This window comes from Dipodomys spectabilis, unplaced genomic scaffold (genome assembly GCF_019054845.1).
Source record: "Dipodomys spectabilis isolate Male_0828 unplaced genomic scaffold, ASM1905484v1 ptg000030l, whole genome shotgun sequence".
NCBI lineage: Eukaryota > Metazoa > Chordata > Mammalia > Rodentia > Heteromyidae > Dipodomys > Dipodomys spectabilis.
The window spans coordinates 9,467,507-9,484,895 of NW_024870707.1; the positions used below are offsets into that span (position 1 = coordinate 9,467,507).

Consider the following 17,389-nt stretch of genomic DNA (forward strand, 5'->3'; position numbering starts at 1 on the left):
AGGTGGCCACTATCTAAGCTGGAGCCTGAAGGGTGAGTAGGAGGAAAGAGGGTTCTGGAAGATATACTTTTTTTTTTTTTTTTGCAAGGCACTGGTGACTCACCCCTGTAATCCTAGTACTCAAGAGGCTGAGATCTGAGGATCTGAGGTTGATAGCTAGCCAGGGCAGAAAAGTCCATGAGACTTGTATCTCCAATTAATCACTAGAAAACTAGAAGTGGTGCTGTGGCTCAAAGTGGTAGAACACTAGCCATAGTGGGAAAAACTCAGGGACAGTGCTCAGGCCCTGAGTTCAAGCCCCATGACAGACCAAAAACAAAACCAAAAACCAAACCCCCCCCCCCCCCCCACACACACACACAAAAGCATACTAGAAAGCAAAGACTCTGGCTCCTCTGGAGATTCTGGGGCAGTCCCAGGGGCTTGCATACTGACACCTCCCTAAGTGATGCAGGTCATGTGGGGGGTCACACTGTAAACTCATCTGTTGAGATAGATTGGAATGAGAATTACCTGGGACACCTGAGGTCTCTTTCCTTTTTTTTTGTAGGTTATGGGGTTTGAACTCAGGGCCTGCCTGGATGCTGTTCCTGAGCTTTTTTGCTCAAGGCTAGCTAGAGCTCTACCACTGTGAGCCACAGCTCCACTTTCAGTTTTTATGCGGCTAATTAGAGATAAGCTCTCATAGACTTTCCTGCCTGGGCTGGGTTCAAGTTGAGATCCTCAGATCTCAGAAAGCATAAGCCCCCGGGGCCTGGCTTCTTTCCTTTTGTCTTTTAATTGGTTTATAACAGTTACAGGATGTGGGGAGAGGGGGAAATTTCACTGTTACTCTCTGTACAGGTTAATACTGTATTCCTGTGAATTTCATCCGCTTCATCACTCCCTGAACCTGGAACCTTTCCAATATTTCTTTCCAAGAAATATTGTCTCCCGGGCTGGGAAGGTGGCTCAGTGGTAGAGCGCTTGCCTTGCATGCCTGAGGCCCTGGGTTCGATTCCTCATCACCACATAAGCAGAAAGAAAAAAAAGGCGGAAATGGCGCTGTGGCTCAAGTGGTAGAGCGCTAGCCTTGAGCTAAAGAGCTGAGGGACAGCGCCCAGGCCCAGAGTTCAGGCCCCAAGACCGGCCCCCCCCCCCCAAAAAAAAAGAAATATTGTCTCCTAGGTTTCTTTGTTACTTTTCTTTCTTCATAGTGATGTGTATGTATGTTTGTGAGTGCGCCTAGTGCTGGGCCTTAAACTAAGAAACTAAGAGATTTTAGGTGGTTGTTGTTGTGGGGCTTGAACTCCGGGCCTGGGCGCTGTCCCCCAGTTCCGCAGCTCAAGGCTCGCCCACCTGAGCCACAGCGCCACTTGCGGTTTTCTGGTGGTTAATTGGAGATAAGAGTCTCACGGGGAGTTTTTCTGCCCGGGCTGGCTTCGAACCACGATCCTCGGATGAGATCTTATGTGAGCATCAGCATCTTAGCTGGGCTGAGCAGCTGTCGGGCGCCCGGCTCCCGACCGCGGAGTCTGGGAGGCGAGGGCCGTGGGCCGCGCTCGGCCCGGCGCTGGCAGGGCTCGTGAACGCCCCGCGCGAGCGACGGCGTGGAGGGCGCGGGGTCGCTCGCTGAGGGGACGGAGAGGGGACGCGGCCGGACTCGGCTTGGGGTGCCTTAGATCCGACCCCGCCCCCCTTTCTTCGGCGGCACCGCGGAAGAAAAGGAATTCCAAAAGTCAAAATCTCCAAACCCTTCCAAAGGCTCTCGGCGCCCGTGAGGACTCCGGAGGAGCCGGTGTTTCAGAGTTCTCGTCGCCATTCGTCGTCGGGGAAGGTGGCTGCAGGCGCGCTGGGCGGGGAGGCCGCGCGGCCACCCGCCGGCTGCCCAGCCGGGAGCCGCCTCAGGCTGGGGCGCGAGCGCGGCGCGACCGTTACCATAGCTGCAGACGCAGCCTGGTTGGGGGAGGGGGCGTGGCCAGAATGAGACGTCATTCTCTGCGCGACGCTCGTCGGAGCCTCCCGCCTTTCTGGTCCGAGACCCTCTGTCCGCTCCGGGAGCGCTCCACCTGCGCGCCTTCTCCCCGCTTGCACTCTCCGCCCCTCTCCGCCCGCTGCCCGGTTTTGCGCCGGCGCAGTGCTCGCCAGGACGCGCGGGGGAGCCCGCGAGGCGCATGCGCTGTGTGGGGCCCGCCGCTTCAGAGTCGCTGCTGCCGGTGCCGCCGTTGCCGCCTCCCTGCCGGCGGGTGAGCTGAAGAGGAGCCGAGGGTCGCCACCGCCGCCATGGGGGTGAGTGAGGCAGGGAAAGGAAGCGAGAGGTCCAGAGGTGCTTCCCGTTACCCTCTTCCCCCTCTCCCCCATTGTTCCTTGAGCCCCCTCACGTGACCCCGACCCCCTCCGACCTCACGTGACCCCCAGGCCCCACATGACCCGACTCCCCCATTCTTAGGGACCCCACGTTCGGCCTAACCCCGGAGCCCCGGGAGCCTCCTCCGCGGCCCCTCCCCCGGCGTCCCCCGCCCCTCGTGTCCCGCCGCCCCTTCCTGCCTCCGGGATGCGTCCCGGGCCTCCCCGCCTGCCCGCTCCCGCGCGGTCCTCGACGTGACCCCGCCGCTGCCGGGGTCACCCGTCCCCCGGCTGTCACCGTCCCGCGGCTTCCCGCGGCCGAGCCAACGCGGGCTCGGAGGGAACCCAGGCCGAGAGCCAGGGAGGCGCGTGGCCAAGGTCACACCGCCGCGGCGGGGGCGCCAAGAGCCCTCCTCGCGGCTCGGCGGGTCGCGGTGGGCCGCGCTGGGTTCCCGGGGAGCGTCCGCGCGGCGGGGCGCCCTGCCCTCCGGAACCCCCGCCCCCCGCCCCGGGGAGCGTCCCTTCCTAGAAGTTCCTCCCAGCTGTACAGGTGGGCGAGCCGGGAGGTCCGGGGCCACCGGTCGTGACCCCCCGGCTTAGGTGGATATCGACCACCTGTTTGGTGCCGGCCGTGGGAACGAGCGTTTAATTTTAGTGTCCTTTGCTGGAATGACTGGGTCCCAGCGGAGAAGTACTGGTCACTGCTAAAAAAGATAATTGCCTTTCCCTGGTCCTGGCTTGTTAGTACTTATGGGCAACAACTTACTTAACTGTACGTATTGTCTGTGCTGGTACGGGGGCGCGAACTCAGGAGCTTGGGCCCCCCTTTGGCATTTTTGCTCTAGGCTGGCCTTCTACCACTAAGCCACACCCCCACTTTCCGCTTTTTGTAACTAATTGGAAATAAGAGTCTTGGATTTGTCTGCTCAGCCTGATCGAACTGGGAGTCTCGGTAGCTAGGAACACAGGTGTAAACCACTGACACCCGGCTTCCACCCCCTTTAACTTAAAAGCTACCTTGTCTTCACCAGCTCCCAACAAATCGGTGTGTCACTGTTATAGCCTTTCTGGATTTTTGTTTCTTAAAAAAAATTTGTTTTTAAATCAGTACTGGGGGTTGAACTCAGGTCTATTGTTTTGCTCACTAAGTGTTTTACCACTTGAGCAATTCTTCCATCCAAATTTTCATGTTCTCACCTATGGGATAAGGATGATACCTGTCCTTTAGGACAAGAGTGAAGATTAATGAGATAGTGGATGTCTGTAGCCTCTTAGGTGCCCATTATTTTTGCCTGTATTGTCAGCCTTCACTTTAGTGATCCAAAATAGATCTGTGCTATTTTTAATCCACTGGGTTTGTCCCAACTGTTTCTAACCTAGATTTTTCCCCCCTTTTACTAAAAAATTTAGTGACTGAACAAATCAACTTACTAGACCAAAATAGTTGCTCAACCTGTGTTAAAACACTTGAGATAATCCATGGTAGAACAAACAAAGTCTAGAAGTATAGCTCAGTGGTAGGGCATGTGCTTAGCATATTCCAAGCCTTGAGTTCAATCTCTGAAACAAACATATGTCATGTTTCAACAGAAAATTTGGGTACTATGTCCTTCATATGTAGAAAATCAAGTTTAGAAACTTACTTTCTTTTTTCTTTCTTTCTTTTTTTCTTTTTGTCAGTTGTGGGGCTTCAACTCAGGGCCTGGTTGTTGTCCCTGTGTTTTTTTGCTCAAGGCTAATGCTGTCCCACTTTGAGCCACAGCCCCACTTCCAGTTTTCAGGTGGTTAATTGGAGAAAAGAGTCTCAACAACTTTCTTGCCTGGCTGGCTTTGAACCATGATCCTCAGATCTCAGCCTCCTGAGTAGCTAGGATTATAGGCATGAGCCACCAATGCCCAGCACCTTTTGCATATGATTTTAGTCAAAGATGTCAGGCCCCCTGGGTTGTTGTGACTAAGTAATGAATTTATGTCACTCTAATCCTCTACCCAGACTCGGTCACTGCACACTGATAAGAAGCATAACATGTTCAATAACTTCCTCATCAGGTGAGCTGACAGCAGGGCCCAGAGGTACCACGAACTGCTTCCACTAGGCCCATCTTGGCAAATGTGGATTTTTTTTTTTTTCTCTTTATGTGGTACTGAACCTAACCCAGGGCTTCATGCATGTGAGGCCAGCGCTTTACCACTGAGCCACCTTCCCAGCCCAAGGCCCCATCTCATCACTCATGCACTATACAGATGTGTTCCTCTGAATGGCCGCTTCTACCAATGGAAAGATTTTCATTCTCCCTGAGTCAGATCTTGATCCTCTCATTGCCCTCATTCCTCATCATGCCTCAGCTGGGTAGTGGGAAGTTATCAGTTCTAGTAGAGAGTGTTGCTCCTGATGTCAGGCGAGAGAGTGCTGTCAGATGGGTGCCTTCTCTTCAAAGAACTTTTGCCCCAGCTGCTGTTTGTATCTCACTCCACTGAAAATAGGATCTTTTCTATATCCCAAACACTAGACTAGAGGCATGATACTGGAAATCGGAGCAATGTCATATTCCTTTTCTGGAAGGTGCCTCCCTCCATTTCTGTTTTCTGTTTTCTTTCTTTTTCTTTTTTCTTTTTTGCCAGTTCGGGGGCTTGATCAAGGCTGGGCTCTGTCCCAGAGCTTCTTTTTGCTCAAGGCTAGTGCTCTGCCATTTGAGCCACTGCACCACTTCAGGCCTTTTCTGTTTATGTGGTACTAGGAATGAAACCCAGGGCTGCTTCGTGCATGCTAGACAAACACTCTTTTTTTTTTTTTTTTTTTTTGTGGGGCCTGAACTCTGGGCCTGGGCGCTGTCCCTCAGCTTTTCAGCTCAAGGCTAGCGCTCTACCACTTGAGCCACAGTGCCACTTCCGGCTTTTTTCTTTTTGCTTATGTGGTGCTGAGGAATCGAACCCAGGGCCTCTGGCATGCAAGGCAAGTGCTCTACCACTGAGCCACATTCCTAGCCTCCCCCCCTTTTTTTTTGGTCAGTTGTGGGGCTTGAACTCTGGGCCTGGGCACCATCCCTAAGGTCTTCAGCTCAAGGCTAGTGCTCTACCACTTGAGCCACAGTGCCACTTCTAGTTTTCTGGTGGTTAATTAGAGATAAGAGTCAAGGACTTTCCTGCCTGGGCTGGCTTTGAACCAGGATCCTCAGATCTCAGCTTTCTGAGTAGCTAGGATTACAGGCATGCACCACCATCGCCAAGCTTCCTAGCCCTTTTTGTTTGTTTTTGTCCAGAATTCAGGGCCTAAAACACTGTCCCTAAGGTCTTTTTGCTCAAGGCTAGTGCTCTACCACTATTTCTTAAATTTTTGGCCGGTCATGGGGCTTGAACTCTGGGCCTGGGCGCTGTCCCTCAGCTCTTCAGCTCAAGGCAAGTACTCTACCACTTGAGCCACAGCGCCACTTCCAGTTTTCTGAGTGTTTATTGGAGATAAGAGTTTCAGGGCTTTCCTGTCTGGTCTGGCTTTGAACCTCGATCCTCAGATCTCAGCCTTCTGAGTAGCTAGGATTACAGGCGTGAGCCACCGGCAACAGGCTTAGTCAGGAATCTTATTTTCAATTAACGACCAGAAAGCCAGAAATGGAGCTGTGGCTCAAATTGTAGAGTGCAAAAAAATGCTAAGGGAGAGTGATGCCTTGGAAGTGTGGGATGGGGTGGGGGTGGGTGTAGGAAGACCTTTTCTGCCTGCTGGCTCTGAGACTGAAAAGTGGCCTTCTGTACTTTGGAGTTTTCATTGAAAATGTGGGTGTGTACATCTTACTGGTTTTGGAAAGATTAAAGCAGATCATCTTTAAGAAAGCACTGGCAGAGGGTTTGACATTAGTGTATCCTTATAAACAAAAGCCATTTCTAGGGTGGAGTTGGAACTGTAGTAGAGTGCTTGCCTAGTAAGTAGAGTGCTTGTCTAGTAAGTTTGGTTGAACACCAGCATTGCAAAAACAAACAAAAAAATGAATTTACAGTAATGTTTTTATGTCTAGTACATTTTAGTATTTTGTCCTTAACAATCTTTAGAGTATGATTATTCATGTAAGTATTTTAGTCCTCTTTTTTTGAGGGGGGCAGTGTTCTAATCCTAGACTTAGGACCAGGGCACTATCCCTGAACTTTTTGGCTTAAGGCTAGCATTCTACTGCTTGAGCCACAGCTCCACTTCTGGCTTTTTAATTGGAGATAGTTAATTGGTAGTTCATTGGAGATAAGACTGTCACAGACTTTCATGCTTGAGGTGATTTTGAACAGTGACCCTCAGATCTCTCTTGTCTCCTGAGTAATTAGGATTACAGTTGCGAGCCACCAATGTCTGACATATTAGTCCCATTTTATGGATAAGCAAACTGAGGTTCAGAGAAACTGAGTAATTGGATGAGATAGAGTTTAAGTCACTTGCCTAAAGTCACAGAGCTATTAAGTGAAAGACCTAACTCAAATTCTGGTCTCTCGAGTCAAAAGCCCACGCTTTATTACATAAAGCTCCCTGGGGAATGACACTTAGCCACAATGAGCTTTATTGTTCTCTGTGCTTATTTCCCATTTTAATTAGAAGAGTTTCCCCCATGTCCCTGCAGGACAGCCTTACCTCCACCAAGCTGAGTGAGGTTAATTGGAGCAGCAGGGGACCACTCTTTCTGGTAGAGGGAGCAGTCCAGCCTGCACAGCCTCCTTCTTACCTCTCCACCCTGCATGCTGGCAGGGGAAGACTTAAGGGGCGCTTGCTTTTATTATCTTTATCCCAGCCATGGCAGTCCCAAGGCCTCACTGCGGCTTACTTGGCTTGCCAGTTCCTCTGTAGGAATGAGCCTGTAAATCTGGAGGCTGGGATTGGCCCTCCTGCTTGTGCTTAGGTTTGCTTGCTTCAGCCTAGAGATGAGGTGCTGTAGCCAGAACCCAGTTTTCCATTGCTTTCTGGGTCCTGGGAGTCACACTGGCTTTGAAACACCTTCAGTCTTTCTGCTCCATGTTGAGACAAAGAGGCACCCAGAGAGGGCCAAGGCTTACAGCTACCATGGAGTTGTTCTAGATGCTGACTGTTCCCGTAGGTGTGTGGCCAGCATTTGCAGCCATAGCTTCCTGGGGTGGCAGGAAGGGCATTGGCCTGTCTTCTTGTTCTACCTCTCTGTCTCTGTCTCTCGTTCTCTCATTCTCTCCCTCTCTGGCTCTCTCGCTTTCTCGTTGGTTGTGGGCTTGAACTCAGGGTCTGGGCACTGTCCTTGAGCTCTTTTGCTCAAGGCTAACACTACCACTTTGAGTCACAGCTCTACTTCCTGTTTTTGAGTGGTTAGTTGGAGTAAGAGGTAAGAGTCTCACTGGGACTTTTCTGCCCCACTGGCTTTGAACTGCATCCTTAGATCTCAGCTTCTTGAGTAGCTAGGATCACAGGTGTGAGCCACGGGAACCTGGCAGCCCAGGAGTTTTTCTCTGTGGGGTTTTTCTTTCCCCCACCTCTTCCTCAGTGGGTAGGGTAGAGGCTGGGGTGGCACTGTCTTGGCAAGTGGTTACCAGGTATGTGGACAATAACAAGTGATTTGCTGGGTGGTTGTCCCGAGGCTTGTGGGACCTCTAGCTTGGCAGGCTGTGAGGAGGTCTTTGGTGACCCAGTAGGAATTCAGCAGCATGCTAAACCAGGGTTCGTCCACTGGAGACAATGGCCTGGTGGAACACATACTTGCTTCTTTCTTCTCTTGGCTACTTACAGTGCGGGAACTCTGCCTGAGTTGTATCATCCTTTTGAGCCTCTGTTTCCTAAGGTGTAAAGGAACTGAACCACACAGTGTTTGTGAGAACAATTTTTTTTTTTTTGCCAGTCCTGGGGTTTGAACTCAGGGTCTGGAGACACTGTTCCTAAGCTTCTTTTGCTTGAGGCTAGCACTCTACCACTTGAGCTACTTGGCCTTTTCTGTTTATATGGTACTGAGGAATCAAACCCTGGGCTTCATGTATGCTAGGCAAGTACTCTACCACTAAGACACATTCCCAGCCCAGAGAACAATTTTGTGAGCAATCTCTCAGTGTTGTCTTGAAACCTAAATTCCCAGAGAAAACAAACCTGCTGTCTAGATCAGAGCCTCTGAAGACAGTGTGTTCTCTTGTTTGACACCTCCTCTAGGGAGGTGAGAAATAGGATCCAGCCTGGCTTCTAGCACCCCCCTTAGCTAGAGGATGCTTACTAGCTGGTGCAGGTAGTTTTGTCTCTTAAGATCAACTAACCCCTGAAAGTTCTATTTTTTGGTGCCCCTCCTGGAGCTTGAAATCGGCCTGGGCACTGTCCCTGAGCTTTTGTGCTCAAGTACTCTTATCATTTTGATCCACAGTACCATTTCCAGCACTTTGGTAGTTAATTGGAGATAAAAGTCTAATGGACTTTTCTGCCCAGGCTGGCTTTTGAGCCGCAATCCTCAGATCTCAGTCTCCTAGGATTACATGTGTGAGCTACAGCCTTGTGAGTTCTCAATATCTGAACTCTGCCTCTGGTTGCTTGAGGTAGGAATGTCATTCTTTAGAACATTTAGGCTGGATTTATTATTTTTTCTTTTTGTTGGTCATGAGGCTTGAATTTGGCCTGGGCACTGTCCCTCAACTCTTCAGCTCAAGGCTAGTGCTCTACCACTTGAGCCACAGCACCACTTCTGGTTTTCTGGTAGTGTATTGGAGATAAGAGTTTCACAGACTTTCCTGCCTGGGCTGGCTTTGAAACTTGATTCTCAGATCTCAGCCTCTGAGTAGCTAGGATTACAGGCATGAGCCACCCGAGCCTGGCTTGGATTTATTCTTAGAAATATTCCCAGCAGCTGGATTTTTTTAGCTCATGCAAATATTAATTGTTCAGAGTTCCCTTCTTTGGGGCCAGGTATAACTGAGGGCTGTCAGTCCTCTGTCCAGTCAACTCTGGAAAGGAAGTACTTACTGTTGGTAAAAGCAGAGCCAGCTGCCCCATGACTTTGGGAACTTGGGCTGTATGGACCAGAATCTCTGCCTGCCTGTGCTGTCTGGTCTTCCTAGGGAGAATAAGAACTGAATGTGTGCGTGCTCAGAGCCTTGCATGCGTTGCTTAGCAGCACAAGGCTGACACTGTACCACTTGAGCCACTTTTTTTGTTTTTGTTGTTATTTGGAGATAGGAGTCTCACAGATTTGTCTGCCCAAGCTAGCTTAGAACCAAGGTCCTTGGAGCTCAGCCTCCTGAGTAGCTAGAATTATAGGCATGAGCCACCGAACTGTCATTTCTTGGGCATTTGTCACAATAATCCTTTGGGCTTGCACCACCATGGCATTGGGGCCTCACTTAGGTCAGGAGGCTCAGAGAAGGGCTGTGTCTTGTCCTAGGACTTTCTGGGTATGGAGAATACAAAGACACTTTGTTGAATTCTGTCAGACACCCAGCCTGGCTTTTTCCCTAGGTTACTTAGCTTAGCTTCTAACCAGAAGCCAAAAGAACCCCAGGTTAGCCTCCAACAAAACAAAATCTGATCTAGATGCAGTTGTGAGTAACTTAGTGCTTGCCCCCAGTACAAGGACCTTCCTCTGCCCTGCCCCTGCCCCTGCCCCTGCAGGCCTGCAACTTGGTCTTTCTGGCCCTGTGGCCCCTCTGTCCTGAGGTGGACCCCTTGGTTTACCTGTCTACTCTGTCCTTGCCTCTGCAATGTGTCTGTCACTTGTTGCCTTGGCTGAGCAGAGCTGCTTTTCCAGTTCTTTAATCTGTGCACCCTGGTATTGGCTTAGAGCCAGTATCCAGCTCCTGCAGGACTGCCTGGCTGGGTCTTTGTCCCTTGCAGCCAGAACACAGTCAGATGGAACTAAGGTGCCACCTCCTTCCTGAAAGCTGCCCTAATCGGGCCTACAGTTGGTGAAGCCATCCTTGATGGCTCAGCTCTGCGCTGCAGGCATTGTTGGCCATTGCTGGGGCCTCTCAGTGATGGAGGCTGAAAGGTCGGTGACCTCCAAGAGCTCAGGATGAGGAACCAGTGTTCCTGCTTAGATCACACGCTAAGTGCTCACTGGCAGCTTGGGCCAGCAGGCATGGATGCAGGTTTTCCTGAATTCTTCAGAGGGAATGTCAAGTGTTCTGTAAGCCCAGCCCTTCCAGCCAGTGTTGCTTTTCCCTGTTGCAGAGAAAGTCCAGCAAAGCAAAGGAGAAGAAGCAGAAGCGGTTGGAGGAGCGAGCAGCTATGGATGCTGTGTGTGCCAAAGTAGACGCTGCAAACAGGGTGATTCTCCTTTCCCCTTCCTGCCTTCTGGAACTTCAGCTGGGTTTTTCATTTGACTTCTTTCAGCGCCACCCTGTGGCAGACTTGTGACACTACCCACCCAGCCTCTGCCTCCTTGCCCTAAGGCTGAATGTGGGCTAGTAATTGACTTTGGTGCTCCCTTAAAGGTGCATTCCAGGGAAAGTGACTCCTCACTGCTTGTACAGAGGCTGGGGAAACTTTAGCTGGGAATTTGCATTTTGAGAAGGAAAGCTCAAATATGTCATACAGTTATGTCAAATATGGCATACAGTTCTCTCAATCTCCCATCCCATTCAGAACATGTTATGGATCTACTGTAACTGTCTTGGACCTCCTCACCAGCCTCCATTGTCCCTATGAGTTCAGAGCTGAGGCCAGTGGAGGCCGATGGAGGCCTCAGCTATGAGAGAGGGTTACCTCCAGCCTGGGCCCTGGCAGCCTGAGCATCAGGGCTTTTGGACAGGGTCGGCTCTTGCAACTGCCTGTCTGAGCTGCTTCTGTTTCCCTCTACAGCTTGGAGATCCTCTGGAGGCATTCCCAGTGTTCAAGAAATATGACCGGAATGGGTGAGTCTTATATGGTATTTCTTTTTTCCTTTTCTCATTTTTATTGTAAAGATGATGTATAGAGGGCTTACAATTACATAAGTCAGGTAATGAGAACATTTCTTTTTTGTTTTTGTTTTTTGGTTGTGGAGCCTGCACTCTGGGCCTGGGCGCTGTCCCTCAGCTCTTCAGCTCAAGGCTAGCACTCTACCACTTGAGCCAAAGCACCACTTCCAGCTTTTTCTGTTTATGTGGTGCTGAGGAATCGAACTCAGGGCTTCATGCATGCAAGGCAAGCACTCTACCACTGAGCCACATTCCCAGCCCATGAGAACATTTCTTTTTCTTTTTTTTTTTTTTTTTTTTTGGGTCCGGTCGTGGGGCCTGAACTCTGGGCCTGGGCACTGTCCCTCAGCTCTTCAGCTCAAGGCTAGCGCTCTACCACTTGAGCCACAGCGCCACTTCCGGCTTTTTTCTTATGTGGTGCTGAGGAATTGAACCCAGGGCGTCAGGCATGCAAGGCAAGCGCTCTACCACTGAGCCACCTTCCCAGCCCCGAGAACAGTGTCTCTTCTTCACTCAAGTTGTATAGTTCATTTTTAGGTATTTCTTTATATTTTTTGTTTTGTGGATGGAGACCGGGACTCAAACTCGGTACTTGACATTTTTGCTCACTGACTATTGCTCTACTGACACAGCCACACCTCCAACCCCATCTCTTGTATTTCCTTTTTTTTTTTGGTCGGTCCTGGAGCCTGAACTGTGGGCCTGGGTACTGTCCCTTAGCACAAGGCTAGCACTCTTATCACTTGACCCACCTTCCCAACCCCATTTTTTTGTTGTTGTTGTGGGGCTTGAACTCTGGGCCTGGGTGCTGTCCCTGAGCTCTTGAGCTCAAGGCTAGTGCTCTACCACTTTGAGCCACAGTGCTACTTCCAGTTTTCAGGTAGTTAATGGGAAATAAGGGTCTCACGGACTTTCCTGCCCAGGTTGGCTTTGAAATGGGATCCTCAGATTTAGCTTCCTGAGTGGTTAAGATCACAGTGTGAGCCATTGGTACCTGTTCTAACATTCTTTGACATGATTTAGAGACCCCCGTCCTGTGATATCTTAGTTTTTTGTTTGTTTTTTATCCATGGTGGTTTGAACTCGGCTTGTGTGCTGTCCCTGAGCTTTTTCACTCAAGGCTAGTGCTCTACCACTTTGAGCCATGGCACCACTTCTGGTTTTATGGTGGTTAATTGGAGATAAGAGTCTCATGGACTTTCCCTCCTGTGCTGGCTTTGAACTGCGATCCTCAGATCTCAGCCTCCTGAGTAGCTAGGATTACAGGTGTGAGACACCAGCCCCTGCCTATATAGTCTTTTTCAGAATGTGGTAGTATGTAGAGAATGTGATTTTAGAGTCCCTGCGGAGTTTCATTGTACTTAAATTTCCTTAAGAGCAGATATCTCTTGCTTTTTACTTTAGGAACAGAGTGGTGCATGAAATCCTGCTCCTCTGTTAAATGAGCTCAGATCACCCACTGAGTGTCAAAGGGGAGAGGCAGGCAGGATTTTTGGGGTTGGCCCTAGGATCCTTGTGTGAAGCTATGACTTTGAAGGGCCCCAGGTCACCTATGTGGTTTTGAAAATAAGATTGGTAGCTAAGAGGGAAGAGGTCTCATGGGAGCCCAGCTATAGTACAGAAATGGAAGCAACAGGAAAAAATGCCTAAGGGCAAGAAGAGAGACAAAAAAGACATGAGTGTTTTTAAGAAAATACAGAAAAGTTGGAACATAGAGAAGAGCTCAAAAGTAGCTGAGATGGATGAGATGGGTGGGTGCTAAATCTGATGTGGACAGTGCCGGGAGGCTTGGGAGGCAGGAAGCCATCCCTGTGTTTTAGGGGTGGGCTGTGCAGTGGTGGTTGCTAATCTTGGCCCAACATGCTCGGCACCTTCCCTAGTTGGGCAGAAACTTAGCTTTCCCTGGTAGAGTGATTGAGACAGGGACGTTTCCCTTTCCCTGTCAGACTTCTCAGGAAGAAGCCCTAGGCTCTGGTTGGAACACTGGACCCCTGACCAGCTAATGCCCTCCTGTGTTCTCAGGTTGAATGTCTCCATTGAGTGTAAGCGAGTATCTGGACTGGAGCCTGCCACTGTGGATTGGGCCTTCGACCTGACCAAAACAAATATGCAAACCATGTAAGCATGGCCTGGCCAGAGGGTAGTCTACTCACCAGCCCAATTTTCTCCTAGTCTTCTCCTGACCTGATTGCTCCCCAAATTCCCAGGTATGAGCAAAGTGAATGGGGCTGGAAGGACCGAGAGAAACGGGAAGAAATGACAGATGACCGGGCCTGGTACCTCATTGCTTGGGAGAACAGTTCTGTTCCTGTTGCCTTTTCTCACTTCCGATTTGATGTGGAATGTGGGGATGAAGTCTTATACTGGTAAGAGCTTGGAGTGGGGCATTGTGGGAGGGAGGCCAAGTGGCAGAGCCCAGTGGGCCTCTAGGTCTAGGGGCTGCTATGGCTACAGGGTCCTCTGGTGGGCCTTGCCACAGCTTCACAAGTTACCTGAACATTCACCCTTGGCTTTCTCCACCCAGCTACGAAGTGCAATTGGAAAGCAAAGTGCGGCGGAAAGGCCTGGGGAAGTTCCTCATTCAGATCCTGCAGCTCATGGCCAACAGGTAAGGGAAGGACTCCCTTAGAGCAGAGCTGGAAAGAGCTGCTGCTCAGTAGGACCCTTAAGGAGTCCTCTGTTCTTTTTTTTTTTTTTTTTTGGCCAGTCCTGGGGCTTGAACTAAGGGCCAGGGAACTATCCCTGAACTTCCTTTGTTCAAGGTTAGCGCTTTACCACTTCAGCCACTAATGCTTATTCTGAGTAGTGTATTGGAGATAAAGAGTCACAGACTTTCCTGACAGGGTTGGCTTTGAACTACCATCCTCAGATCTCAGCCTCCTGAGTAGCTAGGATTACAGATATGAGCCACTGGGCACCCAGCTACATTTCTTTTTTTTTTTGTCGGTTGTGGGGCTTGAACTCTGGACTTGGGCGCTGTCCCTTAGTTCTTCAGCTCAAGGCAAGCACTCTGCCGCTTGAGCCACAGCGCCACTTCCGGTTTTCTAGTGGTTTATTGGAGATAAGAGTCTCATGGACTTTCCTGCCCTGGGCTGGCTTTGAACCGTGATCCTCAGATCTCAGCCTCCTGAGTAGCTAGGATTACAGGCTTGAGCCACCTGCGCCGGCCAGCTACATTTCTTATTAGGCAGTAACTTTTTACACCTTTTGCTGGTTAATTGGAGATAAGAGTCTTACAGACTTTCCCTCCTGAGGCTAGACTACACCCTCAACCATTAGATGTCAGCCTCCTGAGTAGGTAGGATTACAGGTGTAAACCACTGGCCTTCAGCAAGTTCACTGTTTTTTTTTTTTTCCTCATTGGAAGAATCCTAGGGGAGAAGGGCATATGACCTCAAGCTTTGCCCTTATGCTGGGTGCAAAGAACATCTTTCGTTGTTGTTGTTGTTGTTGTTGCTCATGGGGCTTGAACTCTGGGCTGGGCTCCTTCTGAGTAGCTAGTATTATAGGCATGAGCCACCGGTGCCCGGCTTTTTTTTTGTCAGTGTGGGGCCTGAACTCTGGGCCTGGGCACTGTCCCTGAGCTCTTCAGCTCAAGGCTAGCGCTCTACCACTTGAGCCACAGTGCTACTTCCAGCTTTTTCTGCTTATGTGGTGTTGAGGAATCGAATCCAGGGCCTCATGCATGCATGCGAGGCAGTCACTCTACCACTGAGCCACCTTCCCAGCCCTCCTTGAGCTCTTTTGCTCAATGCTAGTGCTCTACCACTTTGAGTCACAGTGCCACTTCTGATTTCCTGGTGGTTAATTGGAGGTAAGAGTCTTATGGGGACTTTTCTGCCTGGGTGGGCTTTGAACCTCAGTCCTCAGATCTTAGCCTCCTGTGTACCTAGGATTACAGGGATGAGCCACGGGTGCAGAGCTCAGAGCATCTTTTGAGTGCCTGGTGTGAGCTAACCTCTGTACCTGCGGATTGGTGCTACTGAGGTAGTGGCAAGGATCCCTTACATGCCATGGTGTCAGTGCCTCTCAGGCTAGAGGAGGAAGAAAAGGCCTGGACTCGTGTTTCTCTTTCTAAGGGGCGATTGCTCCTCTTTCTTCCAGCACACAGATGAAGAAGGTGATGTTAACAGTATTTAAACACAATCATGGCGCCTACCAGTTCTTCAGAGAAGCACTGCAGTAAGGAGCTGGTGTTGGTGTGGTCCTTCTGGGTGGTAGGAGGTGCTGTCCTGATGCCATTTTTCTGGTCCTGGTCCCTACTTAATTCTCATGCCTGTGGGGTTTGAGCTTGGTGAGAGGAGATGAGCCCCCTGCATCCGAAGGGCCCCAGCAGGTGTTCACTGGCCAGCACCCAGCGCTTTTCTCCTGTTTCCTTTGCAGATTTGAAATCGATGACTCTTCCCCCAGCATGTCTGGTTGCTGTGGGGAGGATTGCTCCTATGAGATCCTGAGCCGGAGGACCAAGTTCGGGGACAGCCAGCACTCCCATGCAGGTGGTCACTGTGGTGGCTGCTGCCACTGAACTCCCAGAGCCACGAGCAAGTACAAATGCTATCTCCCGAGGCCTGCCTTCTCCCCTGGTCCCATGCCACTTGCCAGGTACCTCAGCTGTGGCTTCCTCAGCCCTGCCTGTGCCAGACGGCTCCGTAAGGGCACAGGACTCTGGGGAGCAGTGGCCCAAGCTACCTGCCACCGCTCTCCTGGAAGAGCAAAGTGCCAGGAAGGGCTGCAAGGACGTACTGTGAAGGAGCTGGCAGGACGACTGCGCAGTTCATCCTGGCCTGATGGCTGTCACTTGGCTCTTGGGCCCTGGAGCACAAGTCCCATCCCCCCTACTATGCAGCTGGTTTCCTGACAGTCCCCCCTCCCAACTCAGAAAAATGGAATGTTTATACCCATCTTTGACATTCCTGGAGGCCTGCTCTGAGGGCTGCTGGTACCCACAGAAGATCTGGAGTGGACATGGGCTTGGGATATGTCCTTGGAGAACTGAGCACTTTGGTAGAGGCCATTCAGCCCTCCTGCCAAGATGCAGGATGCACCTGCTAGCCATGTTCTTAGGGATCCACTCCACAGAGTGCTGTCATCTCAAGGGAACAGCCAAGTCTGGGGGGGGGGCTGTCCCTTCATCCTGTCAGTCAGACACCAGGAAGAGGGGGCCGCCATGGGGCCGACTGCTTCTCTGGGCTTTTGGACTTCGCTGCATTCTGTATTTCACTTCATCTCATGACAGTGATTTGAGCTTTTTGTTCTAGAGGAAAGCTAGAGGTGTGCCCGTCCTCTCCATTGCCTCCCAGCCTTGCCGCTGGCCTCACCAATCACCTCTGTTCTTAGTCTCCAGGGGGAATAACATCAGGGAGCCCTTGTCTTCCCCCAGAAGGACCCCACATTCCTTGTACAGCTGTGCTCTTTCCGCTCGCCTATTGGTGCTGATAGCTTGCTGAAACTGGGGCATTCCTCCCCAGCTCTTCCTCTTCAGAAGCCCAGCCAGCAGCAGGCCCCTCTGCCTGTGCTCCCCAGCCTTGCCCCCCTCACCGCCTCAGTGAGGCACTGGTGCTGCTCTTTTGGCGCAGCTGGGCCACAGCAGGAATGCCCTTCCGTGGCACTCACAGCTGCTTTCCCTCTCTGGGATCATCCTGTGGCAGAGAGAGGAAAGGCACTCTTCTCCGAGCATGAAGAAGGTGTGGGCTCAGAACTTACACCCATCCTGCTCTCAAGGCCTTGTTCCTCTGCCAAGGAAGGAAAACCAAATCCTCCCCCAGGAAGAAGCACATGACACCTGGCTTCGACACCCTTGAGTTCTGCCTCCCTCAGGGAGTGTGGTGAAGTCTCACGCTTGTGCAGTTACTCTCGTGGGGTCTGTGGGTCTTCCTGCCCTCAGAGTCTCCCCCATCTTCTACCCTGACTCAGGCTGTCTGTCCTGGCAGGGCTCCCCACAGCCCTTGCTTCTCCCCGGATCCTTGCTTACACAGGGGGTAGGCACACAGAACCTCTTGTGCCTGGCCTCCATCTAGTGCACTGTGCTGCTCTCAGCCTGATCAGCACGGGACCTGGCAGCTTTACACTGGAACAGGTCTACCTTTGCCTCACCTGCTGGCTCCTGGGGATTTTACCTTGTGGAGAGCTGTGGTTGCTAGAAAGGGATTGGTAGACTCCTTCCAAGAATCATGAAACAGCAGGAGCATGTTGAGGAAGTTCT

The 17,389-nt window shown here is 51.1% G+C and overlaps 1 protein-coding gene across 1 annotated transcript; it reads left to right on the forward strand.

Annotated features, from left to right (window-relative positions):
* Window positions 1–2,142: 2,142 nt before the first annotated feature.
* Naa40 (N-alpha-acetyltransferase 40, NatD catalytic subunit) lies at window positions 2,143–16,566 on the forward strand. The gene is made up of 8 exons (XM_042676545.1): window positions 2,143–2,268; window positions 10,460–10,555; window positions 11,090–11,142; window positions 13,210–13,305; window positions 13,395–13,553; window positions 13,712–13,795; window positions 15,292–15,369; window positions 15,571–16,566. The coding sequence occupies exons 1-8, from the start codon at window positions 2,263–2,265 to the stop codon at window positions 15,710–15,712; spliced, it is 714 nt and encodes a 237-aa protein (XP_042532479.1). The 5' UTR covers window positions 2,143–2,262; the 3' UTR covers window positions 15,713–16,566.
* The last annotated feature ends 823 nt before the right edge of the window (window positions 16,567–17,389 follow it).